This window comes from Coenobita brevimanus, chromosome 79 (assembly GCF_032717465.1).
Source record: "Coenobita brevimanus isolate Jiangsu-jjx chromosome 79, ASM3271746v2, whole genome shotgun sequence".
Classification (NCBI taxonomy): Eukaryota; Metazoa; Arthropoda; class Malacostraca; order Decapoda; family Coenobitidae; genus Coenobita; species Coenobita brevimanus.
This window is the reverse complement of record NC_137032.1, coordinates 7,632,120-7,652,274: the sequence shown is the minus strand read 5'-3', so window position 1 is coordinate 7,652,274 and position 20,155 is coordinate 7,632,120. Positions and strand designations below refer to the sequence as shown.

Here is a 20,155-nt window from a genome sequence, read left to right as displayed (position 1 = left end):
CAATGTACCCATACGTCGACAGGACACAGTGGGTTAAAGAAAGCTGGGGAGGTAGTTTCATTGTCTCGTGCTCACACAAATGACGTGACGTCACGTCAAATCAGAGAGAGAGAGAGAGAGAAAGGGGGGGAAGGAGATGAGAAAACGGGAGGAAATAGACGGGAAATGGGGATGCTGAATAAATGAAAGAGAAAATATTACATCTATGCAGAGGAAGAGAGAGAAGGAGGGGGATCGAAGAAGGATAGTCAGAGAGAGAAAGACATGCCAAATTTAAGTAGGAAAGTTAGTTTTTACACTTATTAAAGATACAGTAAGTATAAAAGAGCAGCAAATGATCACACATTTCTTTGATAGCACTAGTTTTCTTAGTATTAGTTTACTTACTAGATTAATAATTGAATAAAACGCCACCATTGAAATAGCAACACTTGATATGACATGACATCATGCGCAAGCAGAAACACATTTTGGCCCAGAGCTTCCCCGGTATAAAGCTACCTCCTCATCTCTCTTTACCTTAGCAGCTAGATTGGGCGAGATTACGCTACACGAACGCTAACAGTGCGCGAATTTTCAATGATTCTTCAGTTTCATAAACCAAACCCATCGCTAACCCATTCTATGCTGTTGTTTTTACGTAGGATGTATTACATATGTGTGTACGTGAGAATTCATAAAAACTAATGACAGAACGCAAGATACAGTATCCTTATTGTATAGGCTAAACTATATTATGGTTTAGCCTCCTTATGCCATGACTTTAGTGAAAAAATCGTGGAACATAATTATCTAGATTTGCATTTATGCGAGCATAGTGAATATATTATTGCATACTTTAATTAAAGACTTCCATGGTATGTTTCCTCCCAGCCCACCAGTCAGGAGTTATACAGCAGTATATCCTGATAATGTGCACCTCAGTTCATATATCAGTATAACATATGATCCGAGACTTATATTGCAAGATGCATATAAATGCATAGTTACTACGGAATTACTTTTAGCATGGAGCTTGCTTTGTTTCTTTACAAAGCTGGTGGAATAATGACATCCTTTGCAGCGTCAACACATGAAGGATGCAATAACACACTTCCAATTTTTCCAGCAGTTTCGTTCCACACCTATCATCCAGCCATGACCAGCATACCATGCTGGTAAATATAGATTATCAGATGTGTGTACTGTCACAATTGTTCTCTCAGTTCCAGTCCATCTGACTATAGTTTTCTTTCCCCCATAGTCTCGCCACATTTCCTGTCTTTGTTATTGCTGTAGTCATGGCGCGCGACTCAGGTTGTCCTTATCGTGCCCTGGTAATCTATCCGTCAACAGTGCGTCCGATTTCGTGTATAATATGATTGCCTGTGATTTGTGTATATCAATTTTGTGTATAATAATATTCGTGTATAATATATTCATGTAGAATAATATGATTCGTATTATAATATGATACGAAATCGGATACACTGTTGAATGGTCGGTTGCCAGGGTACGATAATGACAACCTCAAAGTCGTGAGCCGCGACTTATAGTAAACTTCCAGCTTAGTTCAGTACTTCTCTGGTTTTCACATTCCTAATTATTGCATATCCATTCAAACACTATGCAATGATTTCTTAAGTTACTCGGTAGGGTATTTCTTTTTTTTTCTTTTTTTTTTTTACTATTCCAGTCTGATAGATACGGTTTAGCCTACCTCCCTTTCCAGAAATCATTCCACCTCTACAGTACTTCCGTCGAGTTGTTTTATACATTATGTGTCTTCATACTATTCTGTTTTCCTAACTTTTCTTCTAAACTGTCCAAATGTTTGATGATGGTCTCCTTCATGATGCATATACTGTATCTCATGATTTTCTGTTTGTCACAGTCACTGCTTAATTGATCATTTCATGCTTAAGTATAACCCTTCCGTCTAAACTTTTATCCTCTGCATTGCTTTTCCCCATCAGCTCCATTACAATAACCGTCATTTGCATCTAATTATTATTATTTTTATTATATATGCGTGGTACAGGCCATTTCCATATGCCTACAGCTATTTACATGTGAAAAGCTCTTGGGATAGAAAAATGACTCGGTATGTTTTTTTTTTTTTCACTCTCCTTTAATGGTGAATCTCATTAAATAATCTGCATTGTTTTACTAACAATTTCTTTACTAATAAGTATTAAAGCCAACATATGATCAAACCTGAGTGTTTGAAATAGGAAAATATTTCGGCCAGCATGCTAACCAGCTAATTCACTCGCATACGTATGGTAATTTTACCTAACTTCATCTTACCTAAATCGGCTGATCAGTTATCTTCGGTGCAAAAACGAACTACACATTTCACTGAAGAATTTAAGTGATTGCATATAATTGCATATAACTTGCCTATAAAGAAAGAGATTAGGAGAAATACACTGAGGTGGTTTGGACATGTGGAGAGAATGGAGAATGAAAGACTGACTAAGAGGGTGTATGTAGGTGAGGTGGAGGGAGGGAGAGGGAGGGGTAGACCGAGGATGAGGTGGAGGGATGGAGTTGAGAGGTATATGAGGGAGGGGGGGGTGAGTTGGGGGGAGGGTAGTCGAATGGTGGGTGACAGAGTGACTTGGAGGCGTTTTGTCTGCGGCCACCCTTTGCGGGATTAGGGCGTCGGGCTATAGATAGATAGATAGATAGACTTGCATATAATTGCATATAACTTGTTCAACATAATATTTTTGTTCCACTAAATCACAGTGCAGTACGATGACCCTATTAATACAAATATAGCGCAATAGCATTATGATAACTATCAGCTTCATTTTTTCTTTGTATATAGTACCGGCTTAGGCTGGACTTAATATATTTTGATTCATATTATTAGCTTCCATTATACGAATAATATATTTAAAATCCAAAGTATATATGAATCACTAAAACCAAATGTGCTGAAAATATAATGTCGAGAAAGGTTAAAGTAAAACTAAAAATGTGTATGATATACCATTCAGACGTTATATTAGAGTAACTGATTTGGGTTAGCCGGACATAATGTAGACATGTACAATATTATTATCCCTCATATTTCTGCATACACTTTTTAACGGATTGGTCTTTCAGAATATATGTGAAGTCTGAACCTCGGGTTCTTGACCCTTTTCAATAATAATTCATGTAGTCAACATCACGGGTTCTTACCTTTTATCAGTCGATTTTCCCGATCCGTCATCCCATTACGACATTTGTCTCTTCTAGTTCAAATACCAGAAGCACAGAAAATTACTTGCTTGTGCTGACAAATGAACTTGCACGATTATGACCAGGGTCGGTCGCAGGCACGGGCGTTATGACCACACTGCACAGCTCAAGCCGCGTTACAAACATTTTTAGTGCAAGGAAGAAGAAACCAAAGACCAGAAGCCCGTAAGATTGTTTCCTCCAATTAAAAATAAAAACAAGATTAACTACACAGAACCTTAACCAAACTCGAGATCTGTTCATCTCGAGATGCCTGGACATTGAGTTTGGAAGACTGGAGGTCATGGTCAGTAGAAAACGAGACAAAGACAGTTCCAAAGCTGACCTGTTGCATGTTTGAAGGACTGGGAGTAACAGTAACTAAAAAGTGGCACAAACTAATACTTGAAATAACAGCCTATGATGCTGATCCGTAAAACACGAGAGGGAAGATGTTTCTCATTTTGAGGAAACGTTCAGCTGAATTTAGCACTTACCACTTAATGTATTGTGCTACACTTCTTGAATATCCCCCACCCCCACCCAAGGACGCTCTAATTTCTCCCTTAAGAGAAAATTTCCTCTGGTTATACACTGATTAACAAGGTACTTCATTATACGAAATAAAAGTAATGCTAATATTTTGCCTCCCATAAATAATCGAAAAGCTAAACTAAAGGGACGTTGATTTTGGTATGGAGAGTACATACTTCTTAGTGTAGAGTGGACGGATGTTAACATTAAAATATTTTAATGAAACCTGCATAAACTATAATGTATATGATCTACATATTGTCATCGTAGCCCTAGTTCATACTATTTCTCGTATCTGGGGTGGTAATAATCCTGAAATACAAACAAGGACAAAATACACGCACAAACGCGCATTAAAAAAAAAAGGATAGCTATTCGCAAAGCGTTCAGTAAAATGGAACAAGCATTATTCTTTAATCATGAAAACCTTCAAGATTCTTGGAACAATCAATTCACACAAAAATATATTCGTAAATGGCTGTGGCAAGAAGGCCATTCCGTCAAGAAATCAGTTTACAAAAACTAACGCCTATATATTGTGCAAATGATTCATAAAGCAATTAATTCACATTCCTTAGCCCCTCCCGTCCCTATCCATCCTTTACTCTGCCCATCCTCCCTTCTGTCTCCCTACCTTCCCAGTCCCTCCACCCGAATGCCCCATCTCGACTTTCACAACCCTCCACCGACCCAGCACTTCTCTCCCCATCCTCTCCTCATCCCCTTAAACACTTTATAACATTCCCTTATCATCATACCCCTACAACCCTTGGGATCCTAGATACTGAGTCTTAAAACAAAGTGCCTGGATAAAATGATAAAGTACATGTATTTATTTCACAAAATATTATGGCCCCCTTCTTTGGTGTATCAGTTCTTGTTTGGCACCATTGCCCTCTGGCCTGGTATCTTGGATCATAAATAAAAACACGGCAGAGCTCTATTACCAAGTACTCGTATGTCCTCTGAATCTTACAAAAATTATCGCTGTTAATATTGTCTATCGAATCAGCTTTTCTGGAACTATTTCTGTTGAAATTTGGCAATATTTCTTAACACGATTATAAAATAACTGCACGAGCATAAAACTTTGTGCGTTTGTAATTTACGTTAAAACTTCCCGAATTGTGGGGGCAGGTGGGGGCGCCCGTCAACCACACATATTTTGAAGTGTTGCCTACTTTTTTCTTTACATTTATTTATTTTTTTTTTCTGTATGTTCCCGCCTCTCTATTTCCCTCATCCCTCCTGCCACTTCATATCGTTTTTTGGCCTCTTTAGATGAGTCTACACTAAGTGACTAGCCAAATGGTTTCCTGTAACCAAGGAAACCATTTACAATGCTGGTTGGTAAGCATATAACCAAATAACGGGGCGATGTGGAGGAGCCGTCTATAGTGTCCCTGTTAGCTGCGTGGAGAAAAAGATGTGGCATCTATCTGGGAAACAAACTTCCACACTCTTTCTCTTGCCTCACTGTGGCAAACTTTGTCTGCCGAAAGGGTACATTGGTTCACTGCACAGAACGGCCCTGCAGAGGCAATTGTTTGCCTGTGGTTGATTTGTCTGCTCAGCCAGATCGGGGTTACATAACAACTACAACAGTCTCCTAAGTTATCTATGTTTTGATGTAGTTAGCCTAGTGTGGTGAGGCTTTATGTTCATGCTCTTTTGCCAGAGGACACTGATTGTGATGATAAAATCATATCTCATGTAATTGGTGCTGACAATAATGCCGAGACGTGCCTAGAATTTTGTGATGTACACACAGCAAAAAAACTATCGTTACAGGGGGGGTCCGATGTGTTTCATACTGAACAACCTGGCTGTCTCGCAAGGGTTGGTAAGCCTGACAGTGGGTGAGTTGCTAAATACGACGAGGTAGAAATATGCATGAGAGAAGCAATGGATATAGCTTATAATAAATATGCAACAAACACACGCAGGGATACCAATGGAGGAGGCTGTTACCAAAAACCTTCATTCGTGTATCATTTTATATCGCGCAGAAGGTGTAACGATAGTTTTTTTGTTGTGTGTACATTCAAAGTTTTAACGAAATGATTTCGTAAAGTAATGTAATGCTGTAGTAAAACAGTAGTTTTCCCATTACGTTAAACATCTTTGAATTATTGTCAGAGTGTACTTGGTAAAGTATTATATCCCTACGAGTTAAGAAAATGGAAATATATACTTTAAAAACAGTGAACTCCTTATAATGAATGGATGGGTATACTGTACTTCGAAATTATTGTAGAGATTGACATGAGAGTCCTAATGTAATGTACCTGAGGGAGAACTTTGACAAAGTTTTATTCGTGAATCCTGGCAAAATATTGTCCGAAAACTGATATTGGGCCGTATGTCACATTTACCGGTATGGATGTAAGTACTGTTCACAGCTACATAATAATATACGTGTGCGTGACTATGACTTGTGGAGAAAGCTTGTTCCTTCATTGTCATTGTTCACACAACAGTATAGCTGGCGACCTGGAGATAATCAGCATACAGTAACTCGTATTTTACAGTTTGTTTAGGATTTACGAGATAAAGGATGTGCAGTATATCAGCTGCATGAGGAAGTAGTATATGTATTAAGTTCGAATTGTGCCGGTCACTTTGGTGGACCACCAACCACTCATTGCTTTGGCTGGACCACGAACTTTGGCGGTGTTTAAGACAGAGTAGTTTCAGGTAACTAAAAAGCGTTTTACGTGTGAGAACTTTACAAGACGTCTTGATAGTAACTAACCTGCTGTCGATGCTTAGGCTTTCTCTAGAATAGTGCTTTTTGACTACACATAATTATCAGCCTGTGTCAGTCTACTTATCGTTGGCCAGACTGCCACAGCTCAGTCTGCTATGTTCGCAAGTTTCTTCCCTCGATAGTGTTACATACCTACACCTTTTCCATCTCAATTTGCCTTTCAGTTACTTAAAAGTTCAATTTGTTTTCCGCTAGTTACACAACGCATGGTTCTGTACTGTTAACTTATTTAAATCTGATATTATTTTACCCTCCCCCTCTGTCTCTCTCTCTCTGTCTCTGTTTGCCTGTCTGTCTGTCTGTCTGTCTCTATCTATCTATCTATCTATCTATCTATCTACCTACCTATCTATCTATTTATTTATTTATAAAGTCTCTCTTTCTCTTTCTTTTTCAGGTACAGGGACAGTGGTGGTAAATGTGAGGGACCAAAACGATAATTCGCCCCGCCTTGCTCGGCGAGAATGGGAGCTGGAGGTGGATGAGACTGTCCCAGGCGCCTCCCCCTCCAACACCACCTTACTCGAGTTATCCGTCACAGACAGGGACACCAGCAACACTTTTATGTTTAGGGTGAGGCGACGCACAAACCAATAAATAGATAGTAAGAAGAATAGTCGAACAAAATCACTATTATCTATTTAAAGTTATTATGAGTTCCTAGAAGATGCATAAATGGAAGACTGATATGATTGAGGATTAAAGTACTTCATTCGACCAGAAAAGACAGGACATTTGTTTCATGGGACGTATACCTTTAATAATAAGTCAGTCTCTGATTCCCCAGGTGGTGGAGGAGAGCGGGTGGGGATGGGACATGTTTGAGGTGCGGGGGAAGGGTGCTACAGGCCACCTCTACGCTCAACGACCCTTGGACTACGAGAACGAAGGACACCGACGGGGCTTCAGGTTTATGGTACAAGTCACAGATAAGGTGAGGCGTGAACACAGTTTAAATCATGAAAGCTCGAACAATATCAATCACCCTGCAAACGAGATCGGATGGCTGGTATCAGTCTGGCGTGGTTGTAATCGATTATACAATAGTGCTAATAGAATTAGAGCGCGTGCGTGCGTGCGTGTGTGTGTGTGTGTGTGTGTGTGTGTGTGTGTGTGTGTGTGCGCGCGCGTAATTTGCTATTTGGTGTCTGTCTTCTATCTGCCTATCGTCCATCGTTCAGTTCCTTAACGAAATGAAATTTGACGGTTAATTGAAGAACAAAGAATTATGTATATGCGTCACTGATAGAAAATCTGTATATTTTCACAACAGCATATTTACACAAGTAGGCTACATATAGGAACTTTTCAACGCGCTAGAATGGATGTGTCACAAAGATCGACTTTTGATTGATAAAGCATATTTGCATCTGATTACATTAGAACTTTATCCCGAGTCTAGTGATCAGAGGTCCGATTGCCTTATTTATAATTATCGCAGTCTACCCGAACATTATTATATTTTAAAAGGGTTATATAATGCATTATAACAACGGTAAAACTTAACTTACTGGTATTAAATGCTCGCGCAATGTCAATATATTTCCTGCTTCTTACTTTATGAATGCAATCATAGGCCGGTTGATGTAGTGCCAACAGGTATCACATTAAAACCGACCTAAAGCTAAGTCATGTCCACTCTGCGTAATGTCCAGTCCTTTATTGCCCCGTCAGCAGTGTAAGAACCCTGAATAGGCTACGTAATCCATACAGTTTTAATGAAAGTGTCCAGTCATCGGTTCCTGAACGGTACCATAAGAACAATAAATACCATCCTTAGCTTGGATGTTAACAATTATGATCCAAATGAGGCTGGGTTAGCATTCAACGAAGTAATTTGTTATCTGAGCCACAAGAAGCTATTTTCCTCGTCTCTCAGTTACAGCACATCTACATAAAGTGAGTGGATGGGGCCTCATCCTAATACATCTGAACTGAACGAGATTATATTTCTCTGTTGGCTAATGTATCAGGAACGAATAAGGATAATCATAACCGAGATGATGTTGCTCGTGTGTTAAGCAAAACATTCGTTGTTTCCTATCTCCATTTTTTTTTTTTTTTTTTGGGGGGGATGTGTCCAACTTTGGGCATAGGTTTCACAGTCTGTTCCCAAGGCCCAATAGTCCTCCTCCATACCATACACCTCTACATGTCACCACTTCATCGCTAACATCCACCGTCCATATTCAATACATGCTAGGACTATCTCATACAGGACTGGTGTATGGTAGCCTATTAACGGGGGGATTTTTACGACGTGTCGGCGGGTCTTCTGGTAGATCAGTAAAATCTGATTGTTATGAAATTCAAATCCTTAAAATGGTCTTCTGCCTTTGTTTTTAAAATACTTTCCAAGGTAATATTTTCAAATTAATTATTAATCTCCGAAGATACCCTTCTCAGTCTATTTTTGCGGTCATTAGAGGATTTGATTCAGCATATGAGATATCTTTCACAAAGATGGATGTAAGAGCAAATGTTTCGAAACTTCACTTTGAACCCCAAATTGGATGACTCAGTTGGTTGTTACAAGAATGATAAAGCCAAAGGACATCACAGTAACGGAAAAGCTAACTTGCATTTTATTATCAGGTATATTCGGACGTGCCCGCGCGCATACACACACACACACACACACACACACACACACACACACATATGGATGCACAAGAGCAGAATAATTTGCTTCTCCATGAGTGCCAGACCTTAATTATGCTTAAGGTCACCAACAAAAAGTCAAGACTGAGGCGGACTGATCACAAAGAGCATTCAAGGAATGCCTTCATTTAAGTACAAACGACCAACTATTTTACAGATAAACAGTACACATTAATATCGCAGCCATGTAATATATCATCATTATCAACATCATCATAAACATCAGCCACTGCAAGTCGACTGCTTAACAAATGCCTCCCCCGACCTTCTCCACAGATTCCTTGGCTGAGCCAAGGTTTGCCTGCAGACTTCTCTATCCCATCTCTACACCTCCTGTCTGGCCTTCTTCTTTTACACTAGTAATCTCTTGGAGTCCAGTCAGTCAGCTTTTGTTTCGTAGATTATCCCTTATTTTTGTTATATGCCCTGCCCACCCCCATTTCTCTTTTATAATTTCTATGTCTTTGATTTTAGTATGCTCTCTCGCCCAAGTTGATCTCTTACTTTCAAGGATATTCCCAAAAGTAATCTTTCCATTGTCCTTTGAGAACAGATCAGTTTGTTTTCCACTGTTATTGCCATTTTCCTGATCTCACAGCCGTACGTTATAGCTGGGATAATAATATATTCGTTACACACTTTTCGTTTCATACATGACAAGCTACTGTTCAGGTCTCAGTGTTTGACGAAATTTTTCAGTTCAAATGTAATGAGTCTATTTTAGTTCGTGTCTTTCTTTAGTTTCTGTATTTGCCTCAAGTAATTCTTCTCCTCAGCTTCAAGTTTCTTCATTTATTTTGATGAAGCACTTTGGTGTATTTGGATTAAATAGTGCTTTACTTTATTCCGGTTCATCTTTAGCTCGACTTCTGATTTGTTTTTGTTTTTGTTTACCACTTCTTGCACTCACTGCAGTTCCTGAGATTAAGACAATGTTATCTGAAATCTTATTGGTTTAAGTTTTCTCCATATATGTTTACGTCTTTGTTCTCCCATTCTACCATTCTGAAAATGCTTTCAAGATATGTTGTAAATAATTTTGGTTAAATTGTCTTCCTGACTCACGCCTTTCTCGATCCTTCTTTTTTTTTTTTTTTTTTACATAATTGTAGCAGACCTCTTGTTGTATATATGTTTTCGAGCAGTTTACAATGTTTTCCTTTACTTCTTGTTCCCTCAAGGAAATCATAATATTCTTATGAACCTCGCTGAGTTGATAACCTTTTTGTAAACCTAAAAACCTACGCAGAGTCTTTTATTATAGTCTGTAGTTTTCTCATCAGCAGTCGCATACCCGTTCCGGAACTTGGAGTCCTGCCTACTCACGAGGCTGGTTTTCTTCTAAATCCCTTCTTATTCTGTTAGTAAGGACTTTCGTGAAGAGTTTGTAAACAGTTTATAATAAGCTGATAGATCGATGGTATTAAGATATTTTGAAATGCCTTTCTTGTAAATCAGAATAACTATTTCATTACACCATGTTTTGATTGTTTCTTTCTTTATACATTGAGTAAAAAGGTGACTGAGCCGATTTTCAACTTCTGCTTCTTCATCCGACAGTAAATCAGCTACTATTCAATCTCATAGGGCCTTTCCTCTTTTCATACCTTTAAAATAATGTTTGCTTCATCTGGTGTTCCCTCTTGTATTTCACTTGTGACAGCTAAAAAGTTAACTACTGGTACGATTATATTTGATGCGTACAGTTTCTAAAAATTCTTCAACTCTCCACATTATCCTCTCTCTGCAGGTAATGGCTACACAATTCTTCTCTTTCAGCCTTATAATTTGTTGCTTTCATTGTTCCATTCTGCTTTCGACCTGTTTTACAATTTTTTTTTTTATGGCTTTTTAAAAATCGGCTCCATGTTTCTTTTGTTCATCTTCTTCCTGTCTCATGTTGATAAGCTTATTCTCTTCTACTCTTTTTATTTCATCATTCTTTTATCTTCTTTCTTCTTTTTATGGCTCGAGCGTCGCCTTTGAATCCTTGCTGGATTTAGAAATATTAGTTCTCCCTACTACCTCTGCTGATTCCCTTAACATTTTTGTTAGTCTGCCGATCAGCTAATCAATGTCACACTTAGCTTAACATACGGCCTGAAATCTGTTCTTTATATCTAAGTTAAAGACATCTATGTCTTCTTTCGTTTTTATTGGGCATACCGTTTTTTTTTTTTTTTTAATAAGTTTCTTTCTTTTACTTCCGAAAATGAATCTAGCTGTGCACCCCTCTATCCTACGGCCACTTACTACATTCAGTTTGTTGACAACTGTCTTATTAGTGATGGTGTTGTTCTTATCTACTGTAATGAAGTCGGTTTCATTCTTTGCTTCTCCATTATGCTTCTCTAGGAACATTTTCTTCTTTTCTCTTTGTTGAAAAATGTGTTAATTATTTTCATGTTATACTCGTACATTTCGGCAATATATATCCCTATTGTACCTCTGTCGCGTCTCACATCTGCTCTTAATTTCCCATTTACGCTTCTCCATTTTTAGATTTGCTAATTTTTGCACGGAAATCCCCCATGTGTAGGGCCGTCCTCAGGACTTTTGAAAGGGAGTGGGGGTTGAAAACGAAACACCATTTTTTCATAACATAGTTTATTTACTCTATTTCAGTCACTTATTCATCATCTAATCTTGTGTTGCCCTACAAAGAGCGTAGGGGGCCGGGGCTAGGCAAGTTGAGCCTGACATTTAAGATGAGTGACCAGCTTCACTCATCCCTCAGTGGCATTACGTGATCAGTAAGCCCCAACCACCCCTTGGATGTATAAATACACAGGCTCAGCCTTAGGCAAATTACTCGCAAAACTAGGTAACGCAATGCGGTAAACATATATACTGTAACTGACGAGTACTGAAAGGGTACGAACTGAGGGTAATTTACTTACTGAACTCTACAGAACCTTGGAAGTGAAACAGAATTCTGTCTTTCACTTGACACCGTTCACTAAAAAACACAGGAAAAAGAAAACACTTTTGGGGGGTTAAACCTCCAAAACCTCCGTGTGCACGACCCTGCTCATGAGAATTATTTATCTGATCGTTTATTCCTCTATAATCTGGGAGATGTTGCACAATATGCTTCTCTTTCTTCACGTGTGTGTGTGTGTGTGTGTGTGTGTGTGTGTGTGTGTGTGTGTGTGTGTGTGTGAGAGAGAGAGAGAGAGAGAGAGAGAGAGAGAGAGAGAATCAACATTAGTATCTGAGTGTGCTGTGTGAATTTTATTTCTTATACACAGAAATTTGAGGAGCGGCTACTCGTAACTGACGAGAGTAAAATATACGAGGTTTGATCGAAATTATCTGACCATACTTTTTTTTTTTTTTTTGTAAACCAGTGGATGCAAAGGGGTGCGACTCGGTGGACCCTGACTGTGAACCGTTGTGCTGTGGACCCTGACCCTGAACAATTATGTGCATTCTCTAATATGTAGTGATGTCGCCAAGCCCAGCTGCTGCCAAGCAGCGTGTGGTAGAGGACGTGTTCTTCCACATTGTATTTTCGTTGTTGTCGCGATGACCAAGAAAATCGAGCAACGTTTCTGCATCAAATCTTGTTTAAAAAAAAAAAAAAATTGTGACATGCAATCTGAAACCATCAGGAAGATTCAACAGGCTTTTGGTGATGAAAATTAATGACTTATACAATCGTTTAAAAAGTGGCCAAATATCGCTGGGGAGGGACAAGCGTTTTTGCAAGCCTTCCACAAGCAGAAATACGTAAGTGATTGTGAAACTGCGTGTCCTAGTGATGGAAAACCGCTATATACCAATAAGATAAACTGAAAATGAATTTAGCATTGATTAAGGTTCGGGACAAGTAATTTTGACTGAATATTTGGGCATGCGCCAAGTTCCAGCATACTTTGTGCCAAAGCTCTTGACACTAAAGCAGCAATATCTCCATCTTGATGTAGGGTAGTTAGGGACATGTTGAACTTTGGAAATCAGGATCCGGAATTCATGAAAACTTAATAACTGGCGATGAGTCTGGGGCGTTTGGATATGACCCAGAAACGAAAGCTCAGTCGACTCAGTGGAAGTCACCGGCATCACCAAGGCTAAAGAAGGCATGGCAGGTTCGAAGCAATGTGAAGCTTATGCTGATAGTTTTTTGTTTTTTACTATTGAGTTGTTGTCCATTACGAGTACGTTCCAGAAGGCGAAAATTAAAGAGTAATACCTGGGAATTCTCCGTCGGCTACGGAATGCAGTGCGTTGCATGAGATGAGAGTTGTAGGAGGCGGACTGGCAGCTCCACCGCGACAATGCTCCAGCCCACTCATCTCATCTTATCTAGGATATTATTTTTTGGCCAAACACAGGATAACACAGGTCTGGCAGGCTCTCCACTCTCGACATAGTTCCCTGCAATTTGTGGCTATTTCCAAAACTGAAGATGCCGCTTAAAGGTTTGAGATTTCATGACACAAATGAGATAAAAAAGGTAACAAATATCTTGTTGGAGACCCACTCAACTGACACTACAACTGTTTTTAGCAGTGGAGGACCGCTGGAGTAAGCTGTGTTTGAGTCCCAAGCGCTCACTTGAACAGATTAAAGACTGAACTCAGTAAGGTTGTTTGTTTCACCAGTTAAAGGTCGGTTACCTCGCAACACTCGGTCATAATGAGCAAGGGAAATATAGGTACTGTGGACTTTGCAAGTGTTGCAGGAGTTCGAAAAAAAAAAAAATGTATATGATACCACTGGGAAACGCGTTTTTTTTTTTTTTTTTTTTTTTTTTTTTTTTTTGACGCTCACCATGCCAAAATTGTCTGTTGATGTAGTTCATATTGTTTATTACTTTAGCATGGGAACTACTGAGTAGATGTACAAAAATATTTTATGTTTAATGCTCTTCCTGTAAAACTAAATCTTCGATGAGAGAAGACAAGAATGTTATTATGTAAATCTCATAGTTGTCTTGGCATGTGGCGAACACAATATAACTTAGCAGTGTTGTGATCTTGAAACTTGGATGCAAATCTGACTGTCGTGCTATTGTATTAAGGGAACGTTTTTGACTGAGGAAAAAATGATTGTCTGCCTTAATGATCCTCTTGCTATCCATAGACAATCATAACACTTTAAAGAGAGAGGATGGGCAGTATGACAATATAGACTTTTTCATGTTTATTTTCATGGAACAACAAAATCTTACCTATACGAAGAGAATGTTCTTAAGTTGTTTTGTGACTAATTCGCTACAAATGTATATCCATATAAAGACAGGATGAGAACGAGTAAGGTGAAAGTAAAGAAAACTAATTGTATGTGTCCCATGTCATTCTGCTAATATCAGAGCTGTATTAGTACCTCTGGCCACATCGACAGGTCATTGACGGTAAAGTGAGAATACAGAATTTAAAAAAAATGCCATAAGTTCCTATGGGAATCTCAGGGCTATGTTAGTATCTCTTGCCAAAATTAGAGAGTGAGGGTGATTGAGATGAGAGTAAAGAACAAAAAGTTTATGAATCTTAAGACTCTAAAGTGTATGAATTGAATGGTTATACTGGACTAATATATCTTGCCACACGTCCAGGGTGAGGGTGGGTATCATAAGCTCTTATGTGAATCTTAGAGCTGTACTAACACCCCTTCCCACACATTCAGGGTGAGGATGGATGGAGTGAGGGCAGCCACGTGGACGCGGCGTGGGTGAGTGTGAGGGTGCGGGATCTGAACGACAACCCTCCAGTGTTCTCCCGTCAGCACGCCCACATCACGCTCAGAGAGGACGCCCGACCTGGCACCCTCCTCGCTGCCCTCCCAGCCATAGACCCAGACATGGTGATTATGGGGGAATATCAGTTCTGTTACTGGCCAGGAGACATCGGCTGTTTTAATAATGCTTTAGAAGCAAAAACGGTAGGCATGCCCCAATTTCGTTACATATTTCTGACGTACGTGACGAAGATACATCGTACCTGGCGTTTTTACTTCATGCTTCAATGTAGAATGCAATTATTGAGGTCTAGTAAACAAGTCCCCACTGAAATTAACTACCAAGATTAGTGGTTTGCCTTCCCCTTTGTGATCCCAAGTCTAGTAATACAGACCATATCGTTCTCAACGGCACCTCCCTTAAGAAGTCTCGCGGTATTCTCGGCCAAGTTCATATTTGTGTTTGATCCAAAATCATTGTACTATTACCTCTATTTTTTTCTTTTATCATGATTGCACAGAAGTTGCCCAGTTACGTTTTCTTCATAGTCAGTGTACAGTTCTGTAGACTTATGCAGGTACTTTTCACGTTTTGAGCTGGAGAAGCACTACTAATGGGCGTAGAAAGCTTTATTTTCTTTAGGCGTAATCTTGAGGTGATTCCCAGTTGGAAGTGTGTCATTCATTTTTCCTCTCTCCTTTCTAGTTTTCGAGTTGCAACCCTGCAAAGATTGGCCTCAGCATCCCTAGAAACCAGTACCTGTTTTCAAAACTGACCCCATAGTTCCCCAGTGGCTTGATGGAATTGAATGAAAGTTTGCATGCTTATAGACTTTGACTAGTACTACACCTTTCTACTGTACACCTGTGTGCTACATTGGCCAGGTCAGGAGTCAAAGGCCATCAAATGTGAAAATGGTGAAAACAGCTAATTCCACGACTATGCTCGCGTGAAATGCTAAGGCTCTGAAGATTAAGCCAGGGCCATGATTCATGGGAGGAATGTTGCAGAGGAGTACTTTCATGCGGAAATGGTATTTAGTGTCAAAACTCCCTTCCAGTCACTGGCAGTGCTGCCTAGTTATGCCTCTGGTGGGCCATTCCGCGAATTTCAAGTTCCCTAGCTCCATAATGGGCCAATGGAATCGAATGAAATTTTGTATGCTTATTATAGTCTTTAATTAGTACTACAAGCGTGCTTCGTACATGCATGACCTATATATGCCAGGTCAGGGGTCAAAGGACATCAAGTTCAGATAATATGAAAAGCGCTATAATTACAACCTTGTTCACGTGAAGTTCTAAGGCTCAGGAGATTATTAAGCCAGGGCCATGATTCTTGGGTGGGATGTTGTCCTTCAGTACCGCCATACAGAAGTGACTTCATACCGAAACTTCCTTCCGGTCGCAGAAGGCTTGGTCTGCTTAGAGATGGGAACTGTTGCGTACCGGCTTGTATATACTAGTTCTCATCAGCTTAATGAAATATATATCTTCAGTAAATATAGTGAATAGACCTATTGTAAAACATACCATTAATATATCTCCTTCAGAGCTGAAAATACATTATGCTGATCCTATTAGTTACGATTACTGAATCGATTTTTGCACAATCCTTGTGCGAGGTAGAGTGCATGCTACTAGACTCGTAGTCTAGTGGCACCATTGACCTGGCACCTTGGCAACGGTCATCCGGGACTGAGTTTCCATACACCCATAGTTGACAACTTGAAATTTCTGAAGGTGCTTTATTTACTCCCAAAAAGCGCTAAAAAAGAAAAAAAATGCTTTTTCAGAAAGAGCTAATGAAAAGAGCTAAAAAGTTTTCTCAAATATACAAAATACGATACTTGAAACCTACAGGCAGTACTCACCATTATTCTACATCAGCTAATTCCCAGTCATCGATCTCTTCCTCGACGTATGTACCTTCAGCTTGTGTCCTCTCAGGCTTTGGTTCTTCCATAGACCTTCCGAGTTGTGAGGATGACTGGCAAGCCTTTAATGATTCTATGTTTCGCAACACTTCCTTGGGCAGTTTTTATTCAAGGCAACAACTCCCATTCCATTTTAGTCCGTACCTAATGGACTGGTTGACGGTTGTGTAGAAGTTACATAAAGTAATAAAATGGTCACTCGTAGTCATCAGAATGTTATTATTTTTGCTCTTTGATTAAATAATTAAAAAAAATAATTAAAGTTGGAAATTATCGTACCTCTCGCGAAACATTTACCCTTGCTCTGACATCACAAACCATACCACGGATACAGCTGACCGCCACCCACAACAATGTCTGGGAATCATACTTCAGTACAGGTTAAATTCCTGTGATATTCAGCTGTTATTTTCATGCTAGGTATGTACGACTTACTGTGTTCGCTCTCTTAAAGATGAAGTATGCTATGTTTGAGCTTTAATGAAGAGTTTTGTTGGTTCCAGAGAGAGAGAGTGGTAGTAACGGCGAACCTTGCAACAACTAGGTACATGTAGGACAGCTCAGTAGCACAAAGATTAGATTTGATAAAGTCCTGACTCCAGGGGCTTCCTGAAATTGGGCAGTAATTCATAGGGAAGATGTCACAGTGACCGAAATAATTGAGTGTTTTTTTCTTCTAGATAGGCCTGACTGTGGACAGCTAGACCTCCGTGGAGTATCTGGTTATCTGATTTCTTGGTCGTATGTCCTGGTGATGTTAGAACATCGTTTTAGTAACAGCCAGTGTGATCTGACATTGAGGGGGGTCTCCCTCAGTGCTATGGGATCTTTGTATGCGGCATGTGTTAGGAGCGTAATGCTGTATGGTAGTGAGACCTGGGCAGTAAAGGAAGAGGATATTCGCAGGGTCAATGAGTAGGTGGATGTGCAGTGCGTCCTTGAATGCAAGGCCTGAGGGGGCTAAGTTTACTGTGGAAGAGTTGAGAGGTAGGATGGGACTGGGGTGTATTGATGTTGTGATGAGGAGAGATAGATTGTGATGGTCTGGGCATGTGGAGAGGATGGGGGATGATAACTGAGCACAGAAAGTGAGAAGTGTTAATGTTGGGGGAAGGGTAGTGAAAGGCAAACTGATAAAGACCTGGGACAAGGTCATTGAGTGTAACCTCAGGGTTAAGGGAGTAAATAGGGAAGCTGCCAGAGATAGAGCAGCATGGAGAGTCGCGATTAGATGACAAAGACCGACACATGCAAGCATGTTGGAGCCTTCAAAAACGAAAACGAAAACGATCCCTACCAATGGTTTAAGCCAAAGTCAGAGTTAGTTTTGCTTGGCAGGTGACTTAAGTTAGGTTAAGCTTTATATGTTAGGCTATTATAAAAATCCGGTCAAAAGTTTGTGTTTAATTTGACTATTAATAAATATTCATAATTCAGGACAAAAACTTGCTAAAGTTAGCAGAAGCGTTTCACCTCTAGCTTGACAACTCGCCCTGTCAGATTTTTGTGTAAATATTGATTTACAATGCATAAACATGTATTTGTGCTTTAACTCAATATTTTTACAAAATGAAAGTTTGTCAATACGTGTTGACGATCTGAAAGGTAAATATCTGCCAACTTCAGCACATTTTAGCTCTGAAACCTTATTCTTTATGAATAGCCATATTAGGCAAAAATTTTTGACCGGATTTCAGTGTGCATGAACCTATATGATTATAAAAATTATATTTTCCACTCAACCCCATTGCTGTAGCTGCCACATACATCATATGAGCAAGTTTATTTTTTAATGGGCGCATTTCTAAAGCAGTTAGGCATCTCAACTGAGCTATTTCCATCACCAGTCGCGCGTCCCACCACCACCCAGGTATCCTCAGCATCCTATTATTAGTATGAAGCAGAGAGGTCAGATGCACAACTTCATTACTTCATCACGGCTGACCTAAGGTAAACAACGAACTCATATGTTTTTCCTATACTTTTCCAAGAACTCTTTTTTTTTTTTTTTTTTTTTTCATATATGCAAAAATTATTTTTCAAAAATTTTTTTCACATTTTTTTGTGTGCGGGGTGGGGGTGGGTAGACCAGAAAACCTAGTGCAGTAGTTGTCGGGTTAAAAGTGCCAATTTGGTAAATGGCCGCCAATTTGGTGTTTCCTTGCACCGCTTCACAACAGTAGGAGTTGCCCTTTGTGATGGGGTACTCCCGACTTGCTGCTCGCGATCATAGCTTTCTGGTTTTCATGTCTCTTAGAACAGAGATGAATCTCTTTAGTGGTGTGATTCAACTTGTGTTCTTGCACAGTGGAACAAAGCACCAATGGTGGTTATTTGCTGACTTGGCCAAGTTGAAGCAAAGCTTGGCTAATCAGCGGAACCACAATCACACAACTTAGCTGGAGATCACAATCTTTTGTTTCTGGGCTTGGTGGGTTTATGACGTCATGGCCACTCGAGGCTAGCACTGTCATCAGCCTCTTTTTGTGCAACTTTGAGGGCTTATTTCTTAAAATTTTTACTTTGATTTGTCAAAGTAACTATATCATATGATAATTCAGTACATATATCACCCAAATAAACTGTTTACTTAAAAATAATCGACCGTCAACCACTCGATTGCAAGTAATGCATTAAACATGCAATACTTAATGTGTTTCGTAGCCTCGTCTTGACGATGTTCATGTGACTAAACACCCCTTCCACATCAGCACTGGAATGGAGCAATGTTAGAACCGTCAAAACTAACTGGTTGGGTTCTTCAGCTTCGCATTTTTTTTACAAACTATACTTCTAAGATAAGTTTAAGAAACACTAGAAACACGTAGTTTTTCTCGTCATAGAACATTTCGTATACCAGCTGTGCAGAATAACAACGTTAATCACTACGTGCAGTTTCAATATGAATATCCAGTTCATACCACTGCGGCAACCTCACGACAGCAGACTCAGTTGACATCTATCTAGTCTGGCTTGGTTGTACTAATTTCAAAGGAGCAAGGCCTTCACTTATCAAAGAATAGATCTCTTGTGCCTCGTTTGACGAACAGCTGAGAAAACCAATCATAGGTTTCTTGGAAGACACTTTGCTACAGCATGAGATTCAGCTAATTGCAAGCAATCGCACACACATCTGATTAGGCCTAGTGCTAGGTGAGGAACTTTTTTTTTTAAACCGTGCATACACTCAGTTGTTCACTCCCGTCATCACAGAAACATTATTAGTTCCACTTGCAATAAGTCTTTGCAACTGAAGCCCCTAATTTTCCAAACATTTTTTCTCGGGGTCTCAGATATCCCTTTGGCATTACACTCAAGTAGTTCAACAAGGTCCATGAATGTAACAACAATCTTTCTT

General features: G+C 39.5%; 1 protein-coding gene across 1 annotated transcript in view; it reads left to right on the top strand.

The window, feature by feature from the left end:
• Positions 1 to 20,155, top strand: part of LOC145408996 (putative neural-cadherin 2) — a 364,003-nt gene that overhangs the window by 149,253 nt on the left and 194,595 nt on the right. The window contains exons 8-10 of the mRNA XM_080279567.1: positions 6,915 to 7,090; positions 7,305 to 7,451; positions 14,810 to 14,986. Coding sequence (XP_080135693.1) covers positions 6,915 to 7,090; positions 7,305 to 7,451; positions 14,810 to 14,986 — 500 coding nt within the window. The remainder of the gene's footprint in view (positions 1 to 6,914; positions 7,091 to 7,304; positions 7,452 to 14,809; positions 14,987 to 20,155) is intronic.